The sequence below is a fragment of the Hylaeus anthracinus genome, unplaced genomic scaffold, assembly GCF_026225885.1.
Source record: "Hylaeus anthracinus isolate JK02 unplaced genomic scaffold, UHH_iyHylAnth1.0_haploid 12002, whole genome shotgun sequence".
Taxonomy (NCBI): domain Eukaryota; kingdom Metazoa; phylum Arthropoda; class Insecta; order Hymenoptera; family Colletidae; genus Hylaeus; species Hylaeus anthracinus.
Window position 1 is genome coordinate 129,721 of NW_026534349.1, and position 24,176 is coordinate 153,896.

The following is a 24,176-nucleotide window of genomic DNA, read 5'->3' on the forward strand; positions in this document are numbered from 1 at the left end:
GATAAATTACGGTATTGGAAGTATCCAAGGCACCAGGAATCGAAGGCAGTTCTCGTTTAGTTAAAAGATTCCGTGAATCGAATCGAGGGTTTAGTCGAGCATCGATCGTTCGATCTTGTTCGTTGAACCTTGCCCGACGATGGCTACTCGTTTACCGCAGGACGCCGCGCGCCGCACCATGTTCCAAAAAGGTCCTCAGAAATTCTCTCCAGTCATCGGAGGAATTCTACCGAATTTCAGACCGGACGATCATTAATAAGTTTTTACGCGCATTACACTTGGCTGCGCGACGAATCGATCTCTCTCACTTGTTCCCCATTTTGTTACACCGATCCCCTTTGCAGCAAGTCCTCGAGTTACGTGGTCGTTTCAATGCTCTTAGAAGCAGTGCCGAGTCGAAATTTTGCAAACAAATACGGTATACTTCTCATCCACATAATTATACCTTCCTAACTGCATTTGCGAATTAAATAAAAAGCAAACGATAGTACCGTACTGATCTGGATAATTGTAGCATAAAATCATGTAGAATCAAATTTTTCTACTTTTGTTTCATTTTCAATTGGCAACAGCCACAATGTCGCGCACAGGAATATGCATTTCGCGTGTCTCGTCGTAAAAGCAAGGGCAGAAAGGCATAGCAGCGTGTATGTAGGTGTACGTGAGACGTGGCGGGAAGACGGAAAAGGGATTTCGGTGATGTCGTCAAGTGGGAGGTGGTCGCAGCGAGGAATAAAAAGAAGGGGACAACGTTAAACGTGGAACCAGGGGTCATAAAAATTCGAAGCGCAGGTATAAACCAACGATCTACAAGTTCGTGGCGAGGACGATCCTAATCTCTAGCTAGCTGGTGTGGAATAGCGAGAATTGAAGCTTCGCAGCGAAAAGCCTAAAAGGAAACGCTCCAAGAAGATAACAAGAAAATAGCCGAACCGGTAAATTGGCGTCGGCGTTGTCGCGAGTTTGGTAGAAAATCAGCGGAATGCAGCGTAAAAGGTTGATGGGAGGGCGAAGGAATTTTCAGGATACGAGACCTACGCCACCTAGTCTCTCGGTCTTCGTTCGATAGGTCTGTTCCGAGATGCTCGTGAAATTTGATTCCTGCGAGAAATGCTGCCCGCTGACTTGGACGCGTCCTAACTAGTTCGTCTCTCGTTCGAGTGACGCAGGAACCATCCGCTGCTCCCCGGTTGCCATTTTTGGTTATCCGTGAACGTAGCGGCAGGGTTCTTATGGTCCGTTAATTCATCCTTTACAACGACATTTTTACTTGGTCATCGCTGTCAAAAGATATATTCGTCGCGGGGATGTGACAGTAAAAACAAACTGAAAACTGAAAAGTTGATATCCGCCGTATGCGTCTTAGGAGGTAATTAATAGAGGAGGGTTCGGTATGGCTCGTTCGCTTGGCCATAAATTCAACGGAAGGTCGAGAGTGAACGACGCATAAATTTCACGTGGACGCGATAAACGCGTGCTCGTATACAGGCGCGCGCGTACGATTTCGCGAATCGAGCGGCGCGTTCGAGCTAATGGTTTTGTAATTGAATAAATGTACGCGATTAGTCGCGTTGCCTCCGAGAGACGGTTAACGAACTACCGTCTAAATAACCGTTCGGCTTGCTGCAAATCGAATTTAGAGTTAATCGGTATTTAATTTAAATACGCTCATCTCCTCGCGCACTAACAGACTTATCTTTCTCATCAGTCGTGCGACGATCGGATCTATTTTCGCATTAATACAGAATTTTCGGCAATTCTCGGGGAGGTGATCTCAGACATCCGTCTGGAGCGCCAGAGGTTAGTGACGCGACGGTGTCGATGACATTGCTACCCATCTGTATCGAACAAGAGTTTTATTTTCATTTCTGAACACAGACCAGCGTGCCTTGCGTTATGCGACGAAACAATATGTTCGCGTGTCCGGGAATATGGGAGAATAGGTTTCGGTGAAAACAATGGACAGGCGACCAAGTGTTATGGTTTTTGGATCGTGCATCCGCACGATGTACTCGTGGACTTATTTCTTCTTGCATTTGGCTTTCTTCGACACCACCGCCGCGTTCGACGGTGACTTTGGGTTCGACTGATTCTTGTGCTTTTTGCTCTCCACGTGCTGAGCAAATGTGCTCTCCGAGTTCAACGAGAGATTACACGGCGCGCAGTAATACTGGCCTGAAAACAAAACGATTCATTAAGAAGACGCCTCGATACCCTTGATTGCATTCGAAGGATGTCCTTACCAGATGGCGTTCGGTAAATAGAGTAATCTATAGGTCCAGGTATGGCAGGGATACTCTCGTTCTCGGTGGCTAAAGAATGTTCGGTTGAAATATTGGTACTTTCGATGTTGCGAGGTTGTACAATTGGGCTGGGAGCTTGGAATATTACATCGATATCCGGATAGGAAAAATTAGTATAATAAAACCGAGAAATATACTATTTTGCAAAAAGACTCGTGTGTCAAAAATTCAGGTGTTTGGATACCAAGAATGTACGAAGAAGAACATACATATCTATTCGTCGCTGATATTTACATCTTTCTGTTTCAAAGTTTCGCGTAGTTACTTTGCAACTTTGATTACCTCTTGGTTTGTAAGCTGATTCGATTACATTGTAATTGAATGCAGTACTCTCAGCCCTATTGTACAGACATTGCGCGCGACATTTACCAGATTCGGGAACGGGTAATCCGTTCAGTTTTAGCATCCGCAGGTGTCTGGCGCCACGTTTGTGCGTTTCTAGTTGGTCTTGACGGTTAGCCGAGACTCCGCACAAATCGCAACGCAATGGTGTGGGATGAGACGGTGGTGTGTAGACAGCTCCTGTTCCTGGCGTTGAGGCCACCAACGCCGTGTTTGCTTCTGGTATCACTGGTTGCACCGGTGCAGCGGATGGCACATCCGCCTGGAACGACACTCCTATCGCGAACCGACCGCTCGGATCTAATTGATTGTACTGACTCTGATTTCGCGACTTCTTCGACGGCCTGCAGAATTCAACGCTCTGGTACGACGAACTTGGCGACACAGCTATCATTCTAAGAATAAATAGAGACAAGTATAGACATCTTTGTACCTCGCTCGACGTCCGCCGTTCGCTGCTCTAACATGCTTTTTACCGGCGTAGTGTTGCGTCGCGTCCGTTTGCGACGTGAACCACGTTTTGCAAATCTGGAAAGGAAATACAGAATCAGAATCAATGTACACCTTTTGGTTTGCTGGGATTCAATGTCCTAAATGTTTCTCAGAGTCGAGTTGGTGGCTCCCTGAGGGAGGGCTGGAGGGGTGTACGAGTTTTTAAAAGAATAATAAAAGTGTGTCGAGGTCTTAATAGTTTTCGTGCAATTTTATACCACATACTCATAGAAATAAGCCTGTTCTTATTTAGTGTCATCAAAGTTTGCCTCTTACAAATATTAAATATGGAACTAGACCTGAGGTTTGAATTTTTCAAAGTTATCCATACCGATACCTACTTAATTCCTTATCAGTTGTCTCGTTAGATTTCGATTTGTTCAATTCTATAAGTACTGTTTTCTATTTACAACATATTCATCATTTCTCATTTTGATTTTGGCTAATAGTAATAAAAGGTAGTAGAAGTTGTCAAAGTGTTCACTTGCGATAAGATAGTTTCGTTATTTGCACATGTACAGTGATTGCTTAAAAATGTTTATCTTTCGAAATACATATAATGATTTTCTAAACTGACTGTAATTTTGTTCTTTAAATTCGATCAAGTAAGATTACTTTTTATCATGTGATTACATTTTGGTATGCCTGAAGAGAACCATGCAGCTGAGTGAAAGGTTGTAAATAGAGAAACATGATAATTATTTGTTTCAAAGTCCTCGTCAAAAATGAAATCAACTTCCACTCGAAGGAATCCACCAAAAGTGAATTTCGAGAAATACCGCGACATCAGTTTTCACGACAACTTACGTCGCAATAATTTTGCCAATCGTTTGTCGTACTATTGACTTGCCCATCCTCTGTCTTTAGCTTTTTTACGCTTTGATTGAGAAACATCGACACCTTTTTTTGATGCGGTTTTCCGTCGTAGTGCAGCTTCGCTTGCAACGTAGAGTTCATCTGAAAATCGTCCAGAAATAGGCATCCGTTTACGCGATTGCATAGGTATACGTAAATAGACGTCGACGCGTAGCGAATTTGCCGTTTTCCATATGTATTTTTATCGTGCAAAGTAATCGAGACTCACAACTGCGTTGCAGAGATCGCATTTCAGCGGTTTCATTAGCGCTGACAGTTCCCTCTGGGCGCTCGCGACTTTCTCTGCGAAATGGAAAACATAAATCAATCTTTAATTAGCTGAACTGCCATAGGAATCTGGATTCCGATTTCTCAATGATACACGTAATTCGATGGACTCTGGCGAGGAAAACGTACCCGTGCCGTACTCGAGGGTCTTTTCTCGCGCGAGACCGTACTTAACAACACATCGAAACGTTCTCTAATTACCTGCATCTTGCGCGGGATCGATGAACTCGTTCTTGCGTTTGTGATGCTTGTTCTTGGGTTTGCTAGGTACTTGGATCGGCGACGATGCGATCGCCACAGATGTCGCCTTGTAGGTCGTGTCGTACCATCGCGCGTACAGGTCCGATGTGTCCGCGTCCGTGGGCACCCACCAGGGTGTCGCTGGTTGTCCAGGAGTTTGTGGTTGCATCGCTGGGTGGATGATGTACGGAGTTGGCACGGGAACGGTTGGAAACGATGTCACCGGTCCTTGAACCGTCGGCGTCGGCGTCGGCGTCGGCGTCGTTAGATTCGCTGTGGTTTCGTTGTTGGCTGGGACGCTGGTTGTTGTCGTTTCCATCGTTATCGGTTCTTGCTGTTGTTCCTGCCTCGGTTCCATCCTGATCGGTACATTGTTGTTTTTCGGTGATGTGGCTGGGAGAGGCGGTGGAGGAGGTGGTGGTAGGAAACATTCAAGTCCTGCGTTAATAACGACAATTTTATTGATCTTGGTTGTATATTGACCAAGTAGTAAGTTGTATACTCGTATGTAGTAAAAAATTCAGTGTTGAGGCAAGTCCTCAGGGGCTGTAGTTATGTTTGATTGTAGCTACAGTACGGGTTTGGCGATTCCGAGGTACCCGAGCTAAAACGAAGGCAATGGAATACAACGGTATATAAGGAAATGCAAAGTACTGTAAACTAAGAATTAACTAGTACATTGGGTGTTATAGTCTAGTTATACGACATTGCACCCTTGTACTAGTAAAACTCACTTACAATCAGTGTTCAGAGGAGAACATATTGATACAACTTGACATTGGATATACTATGAAAGAATTTATTACGACAATATACAAGGTATATGAGAGATATAATATAAAATTACATAAAACAAGATCTCTACAAAGCAAAGTAAAATATCATGTTCGGAAAGCTCAGAAAGACTGTAAAAAGAAATGAAATCAACCAAGGAATAAAAAGGAAATTATTCTCCTCGAGAGTGTTCAACGACGAATGTACTTAGTTATTACATAGAGTGATTCGAAGAACAGGGCAATGTCGTGGTTGTTTGCCAAAGGAGGAAAAAGTTGCTCGGTTCGACGGGATGCGTCCACCTTTAACGATAGTCTTTCCCTAGATGGTTCACAATGCACCTGTGAAGCGCAGTTGCAAATCTTTTACGTACGTCGATCGTTTCCGTCATAAAGCCAATAAAAACATTACGATAAGAACGTCGAAAGGTAAATGCTTTACGAGATGTTGGAGAGCGCGTACCGTGCTCAACATTTTCTATCAATTTCTTCTATCTTCGCGAAAGAGTTATAACCCGTCGCGGAACGATCGCAAAGATCGTAAAGATCTCACGAGGAGATTCGTGGTACCAACGACATAAAAGGTTCGTGATATTTTTGGGCTCGTATCGTCGCGAGTATCGCTGGATACGTTTAAAAATGAATAACAATAATCGCAATAATAGGACGCGGATGTTTCGCGGAATATTCTGGACGCGATACGAAACGAATGAATGGCAAATGGTTTGCGTTACATGTGAGATTTATGGTGGCGATAAAAAGTCAGGACGGTTTAAGCGCGTTCCAGCTATTCATGTAAATACGCGGAATAAAATATCGAATACGCGAAGCAATAAAGTACGAACGTAAATATATCGGTAAGACGAGATACGTATCGGCGCAATTTGCTCGTGGATTTGATTTAATTGCGCGCAATGCTAATACCAATTTCGTTAATTTCGCATACGCCTGCCGATATAAGGCCGGTAATGTTACCCATTTTTATTGGTAACGTGCAAGATACGTTTCGCGAGTGACCGTGGATGGCAGCACGTGCTTTTTTCTTATCGATAGCGGTGGGATCGAGCTCGTATGTACTCCATCGAAGCAAACTTATATTCTAATAATAGATAACGAAATTCAATCAAACGTACGAGTTATTCGCGTCGGTTACTCGGTTATTCGACAGTCACGTAGACAAGATTTTATTCGGTCAATAATAATACCGATTTGAGATTAGGTGTGTATAACATCATTACATCTCGTTACGTTGGATTCTTACTTAATATTTTCCTTCACCTTTGTTTCCTTTATCGTATTCATTTTATCAACAGCTGGTGTCACGACACTGTGTAATTCAAAGTCTAATTTTTATTCAACCAGTAACGAACGAGAAGTTGTTGATCTTTTACTCGTCACTCGACAATTTTATCTAGATGAGAATGTTGCTTAACATTTGAACCCATTGTGTCCGAATTCGATCTTATAGTAGCGATTCTAGCGTTGTACAATCAAACAGGTTTCCATACTATTCGCGACATACTTGATCCCATTGCTACATATCGACTGCACGCTGTCTGCTCACTACACCTCAGGACCGAACAAACTGCTTCGGCACCCGCGATCGAGATAACGAGGAAAAACGTAACAAGCAAATTGGCCGAAAGAAATTGACATTACGCGAGTCGAGTGGGATAAGAGATAACAACGATCGATGTAATTCTCGTGTCAATTTAACAAGGATAGACCGGCTGCACTTGTATGATTACTACGACTCCGCAGTAAATATCCGATGAAAATCAAATGAACGGGATAAATTCATTATCGCAACAAAAATGATTTCGTTACAATTGGTTGATGAATAAATTCGTTTTCTTAGCAAGGGTAAAAATGGTGAAACAACAATTCGTGTGGACACTGTATTCGTACTAGTACGTACGTGTCTGTTATTTTTATATTTTAAGATGTCAGCTGATTTCGACGGTCAAGTATTCAATGAAATTTGACAGTAAGCATAGGGATATTCAACAAATAACTTATCTTCTTGTTTCGCATATCTGACGTAGGTCGTGATAGGTGTATTCTTCGAGTAATTGTTTTGATAATTAGCGATGTAGACATGCCGTAAACTCGTATCCGGCTATTTGTGATGGGGCCCATTGCGAATACATCCGTAGAATGTTTTTGTTCTCGCAAAGGTACAGTTTTCTTCGGAAACGTACCTTACCGTGACCATTTCGACGATGTAATGTTACAAAAATAATACATATTTCGAACGATTGATGCACGTGATGATTTATTAATTCACGTATTCTTCGATACTAGATTCACTAGGACACACGTCCCTAACAACGTGAATCAATGAACAATGTTTCCTAGGAAGAAAGAAACTCACCCGGTATTTCTGGATTCTCGATGATCTTCGCGCTGGACATTTTGCAGCGTAAATATTGCGATATGCTCTATTATTGTCAAAGAAGACTCGCAGCGTGCAATAATTAACGCCGCGATAAACAAGTTTATTTTCGCTTTCTTTACACACGCGAACGGTTTTTTTGCTCGTCGTTCTGCACTTGGCACGTTTCGCTGAAACGCGATATAATTACCATTCATGTATTACGCTTGACTGTCAATTATTCGTTGAAATAGAAAAGTTTGTGAGGTTAATAGGCGAGTTTGACAAGCGACCCGACGACATTACGCGTATTGACCTGTGTGATGCAAGATGGCCGTTGCCACTACGTTCGTCGATCGTGAACTATCCAAAATTATTCCAATTGTCACAGTAAATACGATTTTTCATGGCCAAGTGCTCGACCATCGTTTGATTAGGAAGAATGGAGGAAAAGGCTGAACTTGTAAAATGTCTTGAGGAAAAAATTGACAGTGGCAAAGCCACGGTACATCGTCTGAAACCTGCGGGGAAGGTCGATGGGGTTGAGAAACTTACACGAAAAATTCAACAAGAAATTAAATTTTTAGAAAAGGTACGTTCTATCGATATCATTATAAATACCGAAAGTCTCGTATCGATGAGTTTTTATGCCACGTTAAACTTACTGCTAAACGTACTTTAGGTGTAAATACCAAGACATTCTGTGTCTGATGTCGTTATTTTATTACGTATACATGTCGTATGCATCTGATTTAATAATACCAGAATTATAACTGTACGCTATTCTCATAAAGGTACAATCTACAGGGAACGTAAAGAAAGAACATCTACAAAGCACAAATCTGATTCATTTAAATGCTATCGTCGTACGATTATTTTGTGCCAATGAACCCACCAATGTTATGAAACCCTTTAAATATCAAAAATCGCGATTAGAAGTAGATATAGTATGCAATGGTGGTGCATCGTGGATAAAAGTTATCGCTAGGAATGCCAGAGCACTTACATTGATTTCGATGGGCAATGGGGAATATGGACAGAAATCTGTGCTAGATCAAGCAGTGAGTTACTTACAATGTGCCAAATGTCATCCACACCTTTATAGGCCGCCGGATGTTATATTTCATTTTGCTTATGGCATAGAAATACCATTAGCCTCACGTCTAGAGCACATGGGTGTAATTGTCGAAGGAGATAGAATACAATCGGAAGATGATAAGAGCACCGATATACATGGTATAAACGTTTTTCTATACATTAAGTGCATGAATACATATCGCATTGTGGACTAAAGAAGAATATTCATTGCTGTCTCTACTGTTTTGGATGTAGAAACTGATGACAAGTTCTCTGCATGGATGTACACTTTAGGATCCATGGATGAACCTTTGGACAAATACAAAAAAAGTATACATTCGGATCTAGAAACTTTAAACACATCGTCTCTTGCAACCGAAATAAACATTCTTAATCTCGATGTATCAACTTTATTGGCTTATGTGACGAATATGACAAATGGGTATGATCATTTTATTTATCGTGAACCACTGCTCACGCAACAAGCAGAGATGGAAAGGAAACGTCCAGTAAAGCCAATCCTAGAGAAATTATTTAAAGAGAAAGAACTCATTGTTTGCCAAACTGCTTATGAAAATTTTATGAACATCATAGATGTGATAGGTGGACCCAAAGAAACTGCCAGGGCAAAAGAGTTATTAAGCAGAGTTCGAATTGTTAACAACCTACCTACAGGCAGAATTGTAGAGAAGCTAAGTTTGGGTGGTAAAATTAAAGACAGATCTAGACTAGTTTTTGCGACGGGAGAAAATACGAAAAGCATCACTGTATCCGCAAACGAAGGATTTGTTAGAGCCGCGCGTATGCAGGTATAGGTATAGGTATATTTTATTCTAAAGTACAGAAAATTGAAATAATATCGGTGACCATTTTTTTCAGGGTATTGAGTGCACAGTTTTTCTGCATGAACCTAGATCTCTTTCAGAGATTAAAGAGGGTTATGCAACAAAAATAAATTCACTTTGATATTGATCGAACGCATTTAGATTATTGCAAAAGAAATATACACGGGACATGAGAAATATTTCTATTATTTATTGTTAAATGTATTATAGGATGCACAGAAATTATTTTATATCGGATCGGATCTGGTAGTCTATGTCCATGTGTTCATATTTGTTTCAAATTCTGTAATAAAAAAGAAAATCATTAAAATTGAATTACGATAGAAATGTTTCAAATGTTGAAACCTAAAGTATACCATCAATAAATTTGTTCAAGTGTCCATTTCTTTCTCTTGCTAATTGAATACATTCTCTACATTTCATTTCGTTTCCAAGATGCTTGTGACATTTAGCACTGTTCAGAAGGGCTTTGATGTTTGAATTGTTTACTTTTAATGCCCATTCACAGTCTGCTAATGCTTTTTCGAATAATCCGAGATGAATATACGACAAAGCTCTGTTGTTCCATAATATAGACGAGTCCTTTCGTTGTTCTAATGCTTTGTTATAATAAGTTACAGCTTTTTCGTAATTTCCTTCCTTAAATGCTCCATTTCCAATCCTTTTCAGTGTCTCTGCTCGTTCGTTTCTGATTCTCCGATTGTCCGCCCTTTCTTTTGCATCTTTCTCTATGCTTCTCATAAAAATCTCTAGATAAACAAACTTTTGTTTATTTTCCAAAAAAAAGAAAAAGTTGCAACAGTTACTCACCTTGCGACATTTGCTCGTTACTGTTCATTCCATCTGTGGGATACTTGTTAATCACTGTGCGATTGATTTTTATTTTTAATTCGCAATCTTCGGAAATGATCGTTTCAGTTTTTTTTTTTAAAATTTCGTCTGCCAACATTTCACCGTGTTTTTGTTCCTCGACGTTAGACGATGCCAATTTTTTCACAATTTTTTCTTAAGCATAACAATACATTTAACATTTCGTTGATAACCCAGCTGAGCAACACTTACCAACTTCGGTAACGCGATGCATGAAGTTTTGAAATTCCTCCTCTGTTACTTGTTTATCAAGGGTTAAATTGTTCATAATTTTTTGCCCTTCTATTAATTTGTCGTCCATTTGGTCGTTTTTAGAAGTTTCGTTCGTATTACTTCCAAACATTTAATGCAAATAAAAGAATCGACCCACGTATATTTCAGACTGTTTAACCACTGTAGGTTTCCAGTTTCCATAGAAACGTGTAATAGTATCATAAATTGTATGTGTAGTAATGTATCTATAATAATTCTAAATACTTAGTATTTCTAATACTAGAATGATTTATTTGTCAATTGGGATAAATAATATGAAATGTTTAGGTTAAATCGGTTTATTGTGAAATGAATAAGGACATGTAACAAAGTAACAAATAAGATAATGAATTATGACTAACGTGTACATGTTTACATTTTTAGAAAATTTTTTTAGTTAAAGAAAAATTATAATCACAAAAACAGTTTTATTCAGTCTAAGTATTATCTTTAACATAACAGATAGTAGTTGTTTCAATTTTCAAAACATTGTTTTATTTTAATTAACCATTAGATCCCTTTCTTGGTGGAAATTCTGGAAGTGTCCCTGTATTAAAGGGGGTCTGATCGATGTTTGTATATGAAAACATTTGCGAAGAACGTATATTTTCTGGACATTCGTTCTCAGCCTCTTCAACTTCAAGGGGATCCATATCTTCGTCTTCTTCCATATCAGGAGTTATGTCTATTTCATCTTTTATGTACACAGCACATTTCATACTTTGATTGTTTTCCAAATTAGCATTATGTTTTCTCCTATCTAACGGGTCGTGTTGTTGATTCTCTCGAATAGTTACAGGTGATTTTCCAGCCGTTATTTCAACTTCGTCCATGATACATAATTTCTTCAAAGACAAAGGCTTATCCTTGGATATAGCAGACAAAATGCTGGGCCAACTGATAACCGGATCAGAATGTTCTTTCCTTTTTTGAGGTGGTGGGTTGGAAATTCCCCTACTGGTACTTGGCATATCATTGATATCTACAATACTGATTCCTGATCTACCAGCCTCTAATCGCTGACTTAATAAATTAGTATTACCTTCGTCGCTCTTCTTGATACTCTCTTGTGGAAGTTTGATCCCCCCTTTATGAATACGAGTAGGTGAAATAAATCTCGTCGGTTTATTTTGCGGCCTGTTATTGGATTCGTGGTCAGATACAGCTTTGGTAGGCAAACTTTTTGTTTCTTCGAATTTTAAACGGGACACCGTGGTCGTTTTTCTAGATGTCTCGGGGGGCGCGTTGTTGGCTTCCCCGATCAAAACCGAAGTCTGTATGTGCCTTAGTCCGGTGACTTCGAGAATCTCAGCAAGTTTTAGCAATCGCCTAACCTCACTTTGGACCACTTGTATTTCACCGCAGTACATAAAGTTAACGATAGTCTTTAAGTCATCTGCCTCGACGTCGTGAAGTATGATCATAGGATGGGGATGATCGTTGGCTACGAGCAGACGCCGAAAGAACGAGCTCGAATTGGCCAATACCATTTTGTGACATTTCAAAATTGTCCCATCCTTGCACACTAAAGATAGATCTACAAACTGTTGCTTCTCGTAGCATGTATCAAGGGAAATCGCTAAATGCGACGGGAAGCTGTGCCACTTTAAACTCATTATCGCGTCTTCGGCCATTTCGGTTATTCTAATTGATAAGCTTTGTCAGGTCTTGTGCAAACAGTTCACGGTACGCCACTTTCGTTTATGACAACACAACTCGCCATGACACGTGCCGCTGTCATCGCAACTACCTTGGAGAACCTGTATAATAACCGCTACTAACTGTATACGCGTTTAGTTTGCGAATCTTCTATTTACCAATTAGAAATCATTTAATCCCGAAGTATGGAATCGATGCATTAAAATTCGTAGAACGTGTTTCGCACGGTGTAAAAGTTGGACGAATCCGTGTACTTTTGGAGAAAAGTTACTTTGCCGTAGTGGGGGTTTTACTTTTTAAAAATACCCTGTATAGCTATCGATTTCCGCCAGGCGGATGCTAGCGTTATCTAGGAGATAAAAAACAAACTACTAGCACGGATACTTTGGCCAAAAATAAAACAGTTCCCCGCAGTCCCAAGTTGACAATGATTCTGAAATATTTTATTCCAATACTTTTTCTTCGTAACTGTGTATTACTCGAAAACTGAAAATAAGAGAGTATAAGATCTCATAGAGTCCAGTTGGATGAATTTGTAAGCTTCGAGTCTAATTAATCGTATCGAGAGAAAATTGTGTTGTCTTGGTTGTAAAGGAAACGAGTTGTCTGGAGTTCCGTAAAGTTAATAACTTTAGCAATTTTCGAATGGAAGAGATTTCGAGGTGAAAGAAATGTCCACAAGTTGGCGTGTCGTGTTGAAATGTTTGAGTCTCGCGCCCGTCGGCAGCGCACGCGCGTTCCGGCGAATCGCCGGCTCTCGAGATATCTCGAGGAATCGAGACGCGTGAAACGATTCGTCGACTGCCAATTGGCTTCGATAACAGCAAATGGTCGTTTAATAACAGATGATTGAACGCGTTCCGCGGCGCGGCCTAGCATTTATCTGTCAAAAGTGGTGACGGCCGGCCGATCGGCGATGTGCCGGCTCACGCGCGCCTGTTGATCCTCCTTACGAATCGATTGCAGGCTATCGACACGAATACCCTATTGATGAGACGCGTGTGAAGGTCTGTTGTGTTGATCGTTACGTTTTTTCGAGCGGCAGAAACCAGAAACCCACCGACCTCGAGACCCGAGTGTACCTCGATCGAGTAAACGTCCAATTCCATTATTATGTGATCGTGACCCGTGATCGAACGGTAGCACAGAGAAGGCAGGGCAGGACGAAAGGAGCGAACGAACGATAAAGAGGAAAATGCGAAACGTTCGAGCCAATGTTTTCCGCTATCTCATCGTGGCGGTTCTTTTTCTAGCGCCATTCAGTTACGCAGGTAAGCACACGAATTTCGTCTAAACGATTCCATTCCCTTCGTCATTTCGCAGTAAATTCAATCTCCCTTGTGTATTAGACGAGACCGAAATTGCTTCGTTCGACCGAACCATTTGGGGTCACCCTTCCTAAGGCCACAATAGTCTTCTTCCGCTTTTTCTCCTCCCTCCCCCTCGTCCCTCGTTCTGTCTCTTTCTCTGCCTTCACTAGCGCATTCTCTCGTATTCTCTCGCTCCCGGTGTCGTGTCTGTGTCTCTTCTCCTCTTGATCTGCTTTTGGTCCAGAAATTGTGTCCCCGTCCGGTGTTGTGTTTCTCCGTGCTGCGTCGCCGATACCTTACGAGCAGATATCAGTAAATTTTCTATGTCGATACAAGCGTCGAATAACAAATAAGTGACCAACAACTTGCTGTCTGTTATCCTCTGTTCAATGAAAATTAGATTAAAGTATAAAATTAAATGATATTCCACGTCGAACGAGCAATAACTTATCTCGATGACCGTTCAATTGTACAGACCAATGATGTACAAAGGCCGACCCTCTTGAGGCTAATTATTAAGTTCATTCATCAAGTTTATCGGGCCCACAAAATGAAGTTGAAAACATGTTTATAATGCGAGTGCTTTAAATGATTTTTATTCTGCCAATTGAAATTGTGTTTTTTTTTTTTTTTAAGTTTTGTCTCCAAGTTTAAGTTAACTTTTATTATTTTATATATTCTTCAGAGTTTAGATATCTATGAATTTTTGAAACTGAACCGTCAACTGTTTCAGATAATAACATTGATAAATACTAGTTTACATATAAAAAAAATTGTTGTCGATTTGTGTCCTCAATTCACACTCTATGGTTTCGAATACTCCGTGGAGTATGAAAGAGTTTCTATTTGCGAGTCATTGTTATTGTACACATATATACATACATTACAATAAGTATAGTCTATCGTAAATTTGAATTAAATTGCGTCGCAGAACATGTTTTTTCTTCATTTGGCTTATTAAGGAAAATGGTTGTGCATCACTGGATAAAACGTTGAAAGGACAAATCGCAATACGGTGTTTTCTAATTATCTACTGCGTTGATCCGTACACAATGTCGCAAATGTCTTCAATAAATTTCTGTAATTAATTGCTTTCATTCAGAAACGTATACTTCCTTATTCCTCAGGACGACGTAATTAACTCGTTATTTCTCGATATAGCCATGCGTCTGGGAATCCTTGATAACGTCGGGTTTTTCCGCCTTTTTGTCTTCGTACAGCTTGTCCCCAAAGAACTAACAAAATAATTCGTTGAGAATATCTATTGGAAATAGTGTAAGAAAGTTGGTAGATCATACTAAACTGTTATGCAATGTTTCAGTTCAATATAGAGACGGTCATTTAAACAAAGTAGTAAAACTACTTGGTAGATTAGATATAGACTCATTTATTATTTCTGAATTATTCCGGAGTAGATAGTTGTTTGACATTATTTGTATCGTTGTTTCTGATTTATAAATTCTCTTTATTCGTTCGTTCGTTTCTTTTAGATGGTGCAAATGAAATATTCTCTTAGCCCCCAGTGTAACGCGCCTCTAATTACAACGAGTACCCTTTCGAAATTTTGCGTCATAGAAAATAATGATATTTAGGTAAGAAGCAACATTTTGCAAAAACATTTGATATTGGCTAACGAGAAAGCGTGCGAAGTTATCGTTGGAAGCGGTCTCCGGCATGGCTAATTTTTTTACGCATTTCTCCGACAAGGACGATCAACATTTCGCTCGTAATTAGCGGGATGAGTCAACGAGATAACAAAGTCCAACGTAGCCCCAACGTTTGACACGTCGAGTGATTCGACGGTGACTTTTTTTTTGTAATTTTATTATTAACGGGGGACTCATGCGTTACGTTACACGCGACACGTTCGATTGAAAATACATGCAATTAATTTCCCGAGGGCAATGATTAACGCGTCGCTGTTACGCCCAAACACCTCACGAGACCCACGGGAGCCAATTTTATTATTAATTTACCTACAGAGAAAATTGAAACGTTTAGTCTGTGGAAATTGCAAACGTTTATTTAATTCCTGCAGTAGACACTGTAGAGATAAACGGTTTTAAAATTAGATATGGACTGGATTTTCACTTAACGGCCAACGGATAAGCAGCTCTTTATCTTTCGTTCTTCATTCAAATTTTTAGATAAGGATGTTGCGCGTATCTGGTGCGTATACAGTATTCTTCGGGAGTAAAAAGTTATTACAATTCCACTTAAGAATTATTGTAACAATTATCTATACATGTAGAAGAAAAAAGCGCGAACTAAACGGAATTTCACGTATCAGGTTATACCAAACAAATTTATAAATATCTCGTTGGTAATCTCGTTCAACCATATTGTTGAGATCGACTTATCGATCGAACATGTACAACTTCCCACGACGATTCCGTTAATTCGTGTAACCTCATCTAGCGGAACACTTTTGTACGGGGTACTGTTACACGTGCAGTTTGCGTATAAATATTCAATTCTACTTGTCCCGAATAAATACTTGCGCAACTTCATCTTTTAGTCTTTCTGCTCGGTCAGCACTCGTTCGCGATACCGAGCTTTTCGTTTTCTTGGATAGATCCGCGGACGAGCGTCACAGAACGGGGATGAAAAGACTCGTTGTTCGATCGCGCTGTCGAATTCGCGACGTTATCGCTTGGAAGTTCATCGGGCCGTATCGACCATGCGAATTAATCGCGTGGAACTGAATGCGATACCTCAGCCGAAAGACGCATAAAGAAACGGTTCACGATATGGGAAATTTCTAGACAAAAATTGGGACATGGGTGGATCGGTTTGGTTCTAGGTTTTTGTTTTTCGAGTATAAGTGCAGTTTTTAATCGGGTAGCACAATTGATTTTAGTATTCTCGACCTTTGTCTTTTCTTCGAGGATAAATTGCACGGTGTAACTTGGAATAATCCACAGTGGCAAGAACGAGCGAGTCACTAGGAATAAAATGATGCCAATTGAGCTGAATTAAATGAAAATGGTTCCTCTAAAAATCTTCGAAAACGGCTGTTTATCGAGTTAATATACAACACCGTCGGAACAAATCAAAAGTAACTTCCTTAATTTGCTTGACTCAAATTCGGTGCAGTTAACCTCTGTATTCGGGGGGATAAAACAAATTCGTCTCAATTAACTGATTCAGCCAATCTTGGTCCGCTCGGTGCCGATAGACTCGCGAAAATAACGCGCTCTCTTTCTCTCGAGGGACCTTTCATGTTCTTTTGTTTGGCTAAAAGGCGGGAACGTCGAGCGAGGCCCTGATAACGAGTAGATTAGAAACACGATGCGTCGTATTCGCGATGCTTAAAAAGAAAACAGGTGACGCGTAGCTTATGTAAAATTAACGCGTCGGCGCGACGCGCCGCGGGCGTCGCATAAACGGTATCCTTGAACGTTTGCAGTGCAGTGTGTTGGTTTTCTTTTTAGTTGTAATCTCCTCCAATAAATAAAAGAAATGACAAGAAAGTAAGTCGGTAGTAAATTATTATTCGATACTTGTTGGAACGCACAACAAATGTTTTGTCTTTTCAAGAGACTGAACTAAACTGACTCATAGAACGGAATAGTTGACAGGGTCGAGAGATAGCCTCGAGCATTGTGTAGTAACAGTTTAATAGATTTCATTACACAAAAGATGTATAATTTCCTATGATTAGTTTAAAAATAAATCATCTTTCTTTTGTTTTAATTTATGTATATGAATTGCACAGATACATCTTACTACTATATTATCCGAGAAATGAATGAATTAATAATAGTCCAGTTAAAAACAAATCATAAAATCTAGACTTGTTTCAAATTGTTTATGTAATTAATGTAAGGTGAATGTAAGGGTACTGCTCATTGGGTAACTTGATTATTGTAGGAACTTTGTTTATTGCACCTGATATTCTGCAGTATTCAAGGTTTTCTAATATCGTACTGTTCCTACGAATGTCGTTTATCAGTTTATCACGCATCACGAATGCAGGGAAGCCTTCGCCCGTATCACGGCACGATCATCGTAACTGATATTCGTATCTATTAACCTTTGGATAGATTAACTAGAAAGGGCTTTTGTGTCCCCTACTTTCAATTTATGCGATCGTTGATGCGCAACGCATCGACTGATTGAACCTTATCTCACGCGATGTAACGCGCTACTTGTTGATCCTCGATCCACCACCGTCTTCTAACTCTGCTCTAGAATGCAAAGAAGAACAATTTACTGCAAATACGGGATAACCTTTCATTCGTAACGATAAAAGGGAACAATTTCCGTTCATTTCTCGAGGAAAGTTGGCTAACTTTGAAATTCAAAGAAATCTGAAAGCTTGAATATGAATTTTAATGAATATTAAATTATTTATCAAACGAATACAAATTATTATTGTTTCAGCGGGGAACGAGACGAGTACGCAGAAAACATGCAACTTGACCCAGGCGGAGGAGCAGTGCGCCGAGAACGAAAGATGCGTCCAAAATACGAAAGACGATGAACCACGATGCGAGTGCCAGAGACATTACGAGATGGTGGACGGCCATTGCTCGAAGATAACGACCACTTCGAGCATTAACGAGACTAATGCTCAAACAGATTCTACTAAACCCAACTCAGGAGGTATATCAAATTGCAGATGATGCGGTGTTACTACAACCTCTCAGCGACGAGATAGCGTTTATAGCGTTCCCGATTTCGGGAACTTTGGAAGTATTGTCGCGTCAGTAAGTAATTTAATGCATTGCAAAAAGTATTTTATTCGTTGATGAAAGCCGTCTATCCAAAGAAATATTAATCACAGTATTAGGAAGTATGCAGTTTATAGCGCCGAGTATTACTCATTTTAATACAAGTAAATACAGAGTTGTTTTCGAGTACATGAGATTACTTGTATACTTGCATAATATTACTGGCCTATTAGATCGATATAGTCACAGTTGCTTTAAATTATAAATTTTCTTCGCTGAGGTTTATTGTCCTTTCATATGGATGATGGGAGCGATAATAGATTCACAGAAATCTGTCTATCATTCGGATATGTATTATTATAGTATGGAATATGTTAGATTTTCTCGAATGCGAAGGAACGTATATATAAACGGTTCGTTGTACATTTTTTATTTATTTCTGTAGAAGGAAGCTCTTATCCTCCATTAAACCTAGCCGTTAAGCCTATACCGTTAAAGTCACACAACACACAGACGCCGTCGCTGAGAGGTTCAGGTACAACCTATTTACCATAACGTAAGCTACTCTTCGTTGACAAAGGCTTTCCCACCTTGATAATTTGAGAAAACTTTCGCAGAACTACTCGTCTCAGAACACTCGTTGGATCTATAATTCGGTCACATTATCTTACTACTCATATACCGATAAGCCAGAATTATCTTAGAAAAAGAAACGCTTAGCAGCTGTGCACGCCGAGATGCTTTCGAGACTAAACTCTCTGTGAATTTTGTTTAGGTAGTTCTGTAGCGGCTGGTTTGTTAATCCCAACCTTCCTCGTAGTAATTGGTGTTCTGCTGTACTTTGGCGCGAGACGATACAAATGGCTGCAACGATTTCGACAGTTCCGTCAGAATCGTTATGGCAATGTCCTAGTCACGAGGGATGACGATGACGATGACGATCCACCGATAGCGTAAGGGTGTGTTTAACGATAAGCGACGTATGTGCCGTGTACAAAGTGCGTTCTCTTGTTTCCTCTCATCGAAGGCATGGATTTGAACAGTGGGTGACACGTTCGGTGACACGATTCGAAATTAACAGCGGCAAGCTTTGAGTTACCGTAGCGCGTGTCGCGTTACGATGGAACCGCGAGAACAAATTTCCAACACCGGTTCTCGCTCGTCCATTTTTTCATCGACCAATTTTTATCGGGTCTCGCGCGCGTGAAAGTCTCCTCGAAGCTTGGTCACGCTTACGGAACAACGTTCTGTGACTTTGTGTATATATCAAGCGAAAGTTCAGGTACAAGGTATATACTAGAGAAAATATCGTCAAACTGAATCAAGAGGCTAAATAAATGTAATGGGGTGCTAGTGTAAGTAGATGTATTTTTGTGCTTGGTAATCGGAAGTCTGTTATCCGTTGGACATTGCTTCATTTTATCTATATCGACGCCGACGTCTCTTAGAAATAAGAAATTCGATCGACTTTCTCGACAATTCTAAATTCTTTACTATTCGTAATTTTGATTTATTTTCTTTTTTTTAAAAGTAAATTTTAAATCGACGGCACGATCCTTTCGCATAAAGGTGCTACTACTTACGCGCCCGCTGATTCTATGTTTATACACGATAGTCGTAAGGAATGTGGGCTAACTGATTGCGTTTTCGCTAGCCATTACGAGCATACTCAAAGCATAATTTTTTACGATGATATTAAGAAGCTGGTCAGTAAATTTTACACGTTATCGCATATTTTGTATAAAAGGGGTGGCTGTCGTGTCACCTTTTTCATCGTACGCAAACTTTACGGGATTTACATACATATACAGCGTTATTGTTTTACGTTCTACGTTCTACGTTCTACGTTCTACGTTCTACGTTCTACGTTCTACGTTCTACGTTCTACATTCTACGTTCTTAGTAAGATCGTAGATCCCTGATTTCTCGATGAAATTTCCGTATGCGACACGATTAATATTCCCACGATTATTATTCATGAGTTCCATAGCCAAAATTCGCACGATTTCACGTCGATTAACATACATTTCTTGCGTATAGTCTCTTGTATCCGATAAATTTGTAACTCGTCTGGAATATTCACTGGTGTCGTATGGATAGTTTCATCGTTTTCTCTGAATGTCTTGTTCTTTCGAGGATAACTCTCAGAATGAATACATGAACGTCTCACGTTACTTTACCAAAGAATGAAGGATCTACATAAATGGTCAGGATCTAAATTATCTCCAGGCGGACAGTCAGTTCAATGCAGAGATGGGCAGGATTTTATTCGAGTGATTAGACAGTTATTTGGACAAGCTTTTATTAATCTTTACTAGACGTACACGTCAATGCTTTAGGCCTGATTTCTCATCATACATGTTAACTTATCATTCATAAATATTATATTAAGACTAATCGATGGAAAAGGTTATATAGATACTTTCTTTTTAATGGATATAACAGATTTTCTAAAAAATACACTTTCTAATCTTGCTTACTATTAAAATATAAAACTATTTTCTTTAAAACTTAGTGTCATGTCTCACGTGACGTACTTCCGTTAAGGGTTAATAATAATATGAACCATATAAGACGATCATATAATTTAGACTGCAACTTAAAAATTTATCAACAGTTTTTGACTTATATTCGTTATTCAAAAGAATACATCCGCATTACAATTTTGCCCATCTCGGGCTTGACGTGACGTTAAAAATTTTAAAGCAGTGGTCGTCGACCTTTCTTGCAGTCGTAACGTATAGTGTACATTACCACGAACGGTATCAGTGCAACGAAATGAATTCGCGTGTTTGCAACAAACGAGGAAACGGTGTGCGGAAAGAGTCGAACATTCCCGTGCCTGGAATGCGTATCGATCGAACCAAGTTAACTTTTAAACTGCAAGACGTTTGGATGCCGCTGCACTCATACCAAAAGAACGTTACATCCGTTATCGTGCTCGATGTCGTTTCTTGTAATATAAGAAAATTTGTAAATAACCCCCCGCCATTCCGTGGACGCGTATTCTTGCCAGCCAATAATTTCTCTTTCCCATAGCGTGTAATCTAATTAATCGTGATTCCAAAAAAAAAGAAATAAAAATCGCATCGTCTATATTTATATTCCTGAGAAAAGGGGAGTCCACCCGCTCGCGAAAGATTATCGAGATGTACATTCTCGAGATTTATAAATATATAAATATAAATATAAATATTATATACATATCTAACCTATTCTTGTACTCTATCATTTTTGTACAGAACAATCGCACTAGAAGCTAACCATAGTGATTATAGTCGGTGCTCGAGATCGATCCCGGAATTCGTTAGACCGCTCGGCATCGCGAGACAAGATTTGATATTTTTATAGTTCGCGAGTACAAATTTGAACGGTGCGGCTGGTACTAGCGAATTATTATCAATTGTGTTCTTTACTTTGCGTGTCGTCGACATTTCTGTCACGGGTTTTGCGATACAAATCGCGGGACTGGGCCACCGACGTTTTCTTCACTTGTTATTGCGCGTTCATCACCGAACCACTCTTTGCAATGCACCTCGACAATTTGACTGAATAGAATTGTTGTTACTGTTCTTTTAGCCATAGCCACCTCACGCTCGCAATCCTTCTCTCGATTCGAAATTACGTAAAGTCAAGTAGAGAATTCTTCTGTATAAATATTTCGAATGGCGGTCGTCCGTCAGACTATATTTGCTAGAGTGATTTATTCTGTGCGCGCGTGGCTCTGTTAAGTTGTAAATTTTACTCTGTGATGTATTTTACGTTATCCTTGACTGAACGCTTGTCATCGACTGAATCGCACTCTCGTGGCACAATCTGTTAGGATTAATGTTCAATCGAATACGAAAACGTACAGTTCTTCGGGATTCTCGGCACGTACACGTTACACGTTACATTTTACATCATTATTTTCTAAACTGGGAGTGTATAAAACACAATTAATTTGACGCAGTAAATTTGGATAAATTCAACATCACTGGAGTTTTGACATCTGTGAGAGAATATATATTTCTTATGTCATTTTCGTTTTTCACTTGAGGTTTACTTATAAATTTTATTAAAAAATATTACATAAATGTTTTGCGATGTTTTGTTTTGTAGTACGTCATTTGCAGCATAGAATATAGTAGTTATCACTTATTTACTAGTACAAGAGTTTTGCCAGCATCTAATTTACCAAGAGACTTTCTGTGAATAATGTTTCGTATTCAGTGGGTTAAAAATTCAAACAATTTAAATTGATAAGACAACTTCATTTTTTTGTCTATATACACATATCTTTGGTGCAGAAAATTTACTTTTCTTTTTAGGGGTGGGACACCTTCCAGAATGTTTGGCAACCACTGATTAACACACATACACGCACTCAATTCGTCGTGCAATCAGCTTTGAATACAAGAAATTTGTTCGATTTTTTCTGACAACGAAATCCATCGATTTCGTAATTTTTTGTAGGTACGTTTTGCATCCGACTGTTGTATTATCCGGGAATTCATTAAATTTTTACTATTTTAACGTGTGTGTATGCATCACATGAACTAGGTCGAAATTAACCGCAACGAAAGATTTGTAAATATATGACTATTGATAAATATGAAACAGAAAATAAAAAAAATAACAAGTCAAATGGTCAAAGTTATTTCCTACAACACAGTCTTGGATAATCCGTGTTGTAATAAGTATTTGCGCTCTTCTATTTCTAATTTACGTGCTCTCTTAGGAAAAGTTGAAATTAGTCCTTAAACATATACTTTTGGGCCAGACAAATATTTTGTTCGCCTGTACTACAATTCATTACTATGTTAAAATTTATATTTTTAATCTGAGTGTTTATGTCAGGCTTGAAAAGAAATAACAGAAATAAATTGAGTAATTACCGTAAGTTTTTTTAAACATTTAGATTGTATTTTCGGAAATTTATAGTAATAGAAAGTGGTTTACGACAATTTCTATTACTACCTCTTCATTTGTTGCTCGTAACATTTATTAATGTTTATTACACAGGTAGTGTGAAATGTCGAGCGATTCTCGTACACTTGTATAGAATTGCGCGACTGCTTTTATGGGTCTCCATTCGTAGCGCCTCCATGTGGTGAGACCTGGGAAATCGTGATTGTTTATGACACATTGTTTAGAAATAAACAATGTGTTATAAATGGTACCGAGCGAATTGGCTACGAGTTAATCATATTAATTTTTCAGGATGTCGAATTAATATTAGAAGTATATTATATTATTGGTAGGAGTAAAACCATGGAAATAAAAATGAGTTTTCATTTACTATCGCAACTAGATAAATGAATAATAATGACAGTCCTTAAATATTATTTATTTATTTCTAATCGGGATAAGTATAGAACTAGCGAGAAAATCAAAAGAGTAAACAGAATAGAGATTCCAAAATTTAGTTTAGAGTCCAAAAGTCCTAGGATGAAGTGCATAGGTTGATAAATAAATGCAGATATATTTTTGTTCGCTATTTAATATCGTACGTCACAATTGTTATAATTTACAATACATTCAATGCGAAATGTATACTCGAGAAGACTTATTCGCTACTAATATCAAAAAAAAAAAAAAGGAATCGAGACGACGAAAGAGCTTTCGTAGAAAACCGCGTAACGCGTATCTCGCGCTTAGGCTAATAATTTAATTCGAAAAGAAACATGGTAAAATTAGGCATAATCGTGTGCGTATTTACAAGCTTAACCGAAAGTAGAACAACCATGGGACGATTTACACCTTCGACCCGAATTTTATACATTCTCCAATTTCACCGCTGGATCAATTAGTGTTTAAAACGCATTCGAATAGGAAAAC

The 24,176-nt window shown here is 39.2% G+C and overlaps 5 protein-coding genes across 9 annotated transcripts; 2 read left to right on the forward strand and 3 right to left on the reverse strand.

Annotated features, from left to right (window-relative positions):
- Window positions 1–1,820: 1,820 nt before the first annotated feature.
- LOC128892377 (zinc finger protein 385D-like) lies at window positions 1,821–7,808 on the reverse strand. Of its 3 annotated transcripts, none has more exons than XM_054152748.1 (8): window positions 7,668–7,808; window positions 4,482–4,958; window positions 4,222–4,295; window positions 3,945–4,094; window positions 3,079–3,173; window positions 2,673–2,989; window positions 2,244–2,312; window positions 1,821–2,175 (listed from the first exon to the last, which is right to left on the reverse strand). In XM_054152748.1, exons 1-8 carry the CDS (start codon window positions 7,705–7,707, stop codon window positions 2,021–2,023), a joined length of 1,377 nt encoding a protein of 458 aa, XP_054008723.1. In that variant the 5' UTR covers window positions 7,708–7,808; the 3' UTR covers window positions 1,821–2,020. The 3 variants fall into 3 exon arrangements, with proteins under 3 accessions (XP_054008723.1, XP_054008724.1, XP_054008725.1); XM_054152749.1 differs by lacking the exon at window positions 7,668–7,808 and adding an exon at window positions 7,495–7,646; XM_054152750.1 differs by lacking the exon at window positions 7,668–7,808 and adding an exon at window positions 6,572–7,466.
- A 161-nt stretch (window positions 7,809–7,969) lies between these two features.
- LOC128892378 (UPF0415 protein C7orf25 homolog) lies at window positions 7,970–9,916 on the forward strand. The gene is made up of 4 exons (XM_054152751.1): window positions 7,970–8,259; window positions 8,462–8,903; window positions 9,000–9,553; window positions 9,624–9,916. The coding sequence occupies exons 1-4, from the start codon at window positions 8,110–8,112 to the stop codon at window positions 9,708–9,710; spliced, it is 1,233 nt and encodes a 410-aa protein (XP_054008726.1). The 5' UTR covers window positions 7,970–8,109; the 3' UTR covers window positions 9,711–9,916.
- On the reverse strand, window positions 9,747–10,802 carry LOC128892381 (tetratricopeptide repeat protein 12-like). The gene is made up of 4 exons (XM_054152754.1): window positions 10,652–10,802; window positions 10,400–10,594; window positions 9,946–10,338; window positions 9,747–9,872 (listed from the first exon to the last, which is right to left on the reverse strand). The coding sequence occupies exons 1-4, from the start codon at window positions 10,800–10,802 to the stop codon at window positions 9,841–9,843; spliced, it is 771 nt and encodes a 256-aa protein (XP_054008729.1). The 3' UTR covers window positions 9,747–9,840.
- Window positions 10,803–11,214: 412 nt separating this feature from the next.
- On the reverse strand, window positions 11,215–12,671 carry LOC128892379 (protein bric-a-brac 2-like). The gene has a single exon (XM_054152752.1). The coding sequence runs from the start codon at window positions 12,343–12,345 to the stop codon at window positions 11,215–11,217; it is 1,131 nt and encodes a 376-aa protein (XP_054008727.1). The 5' UTR covers window positions 12,346–12,671.
- Window positions 12,672–13,169: 498 nt separating this feature from the next.
- LOC128892382 (uncharacterized) lies at window positions 13,170–22,977 on the forward strand. 3 transcript variants are annotated; one of them, XM_054152755.1, is made up of 4 exons: window positions 13,170–13,641; window positions 18,067–18,288; window positions 19,132–19,309; window positions 22,667–22,977. In XM_054152755.1, exons 1-4 carry the CDS (start codon window positions 13,566–13,568, stop codon window positions 22,701–22,703), a joined length of 513 nt encoding a protein of 170 aa, XP_054008730.1. In that variant the 5' UTR covers window positions 13,170–13,565; the 3' UTR covers window positions 22,704–22,977. The 3 variants fall into 3 exon arrangements, with proteins under 3 accessions (XP_054008730.1, XP_054008732.1, XP_054008731.1); XM_054152757.1 differs by having other exon boundaries at window positions 13,171–13,641; window positions 19,132–19,315; XM_054152756.1 differs by lacking the exon at window positions 22,667–22,977 and having other exon boundaries at window positions 13,175–13,641; window positions 19,132–21,440.
- The last annotated feature ends 1,199 nt before the right edge of the window (window positions 22,978–24,176 follow it).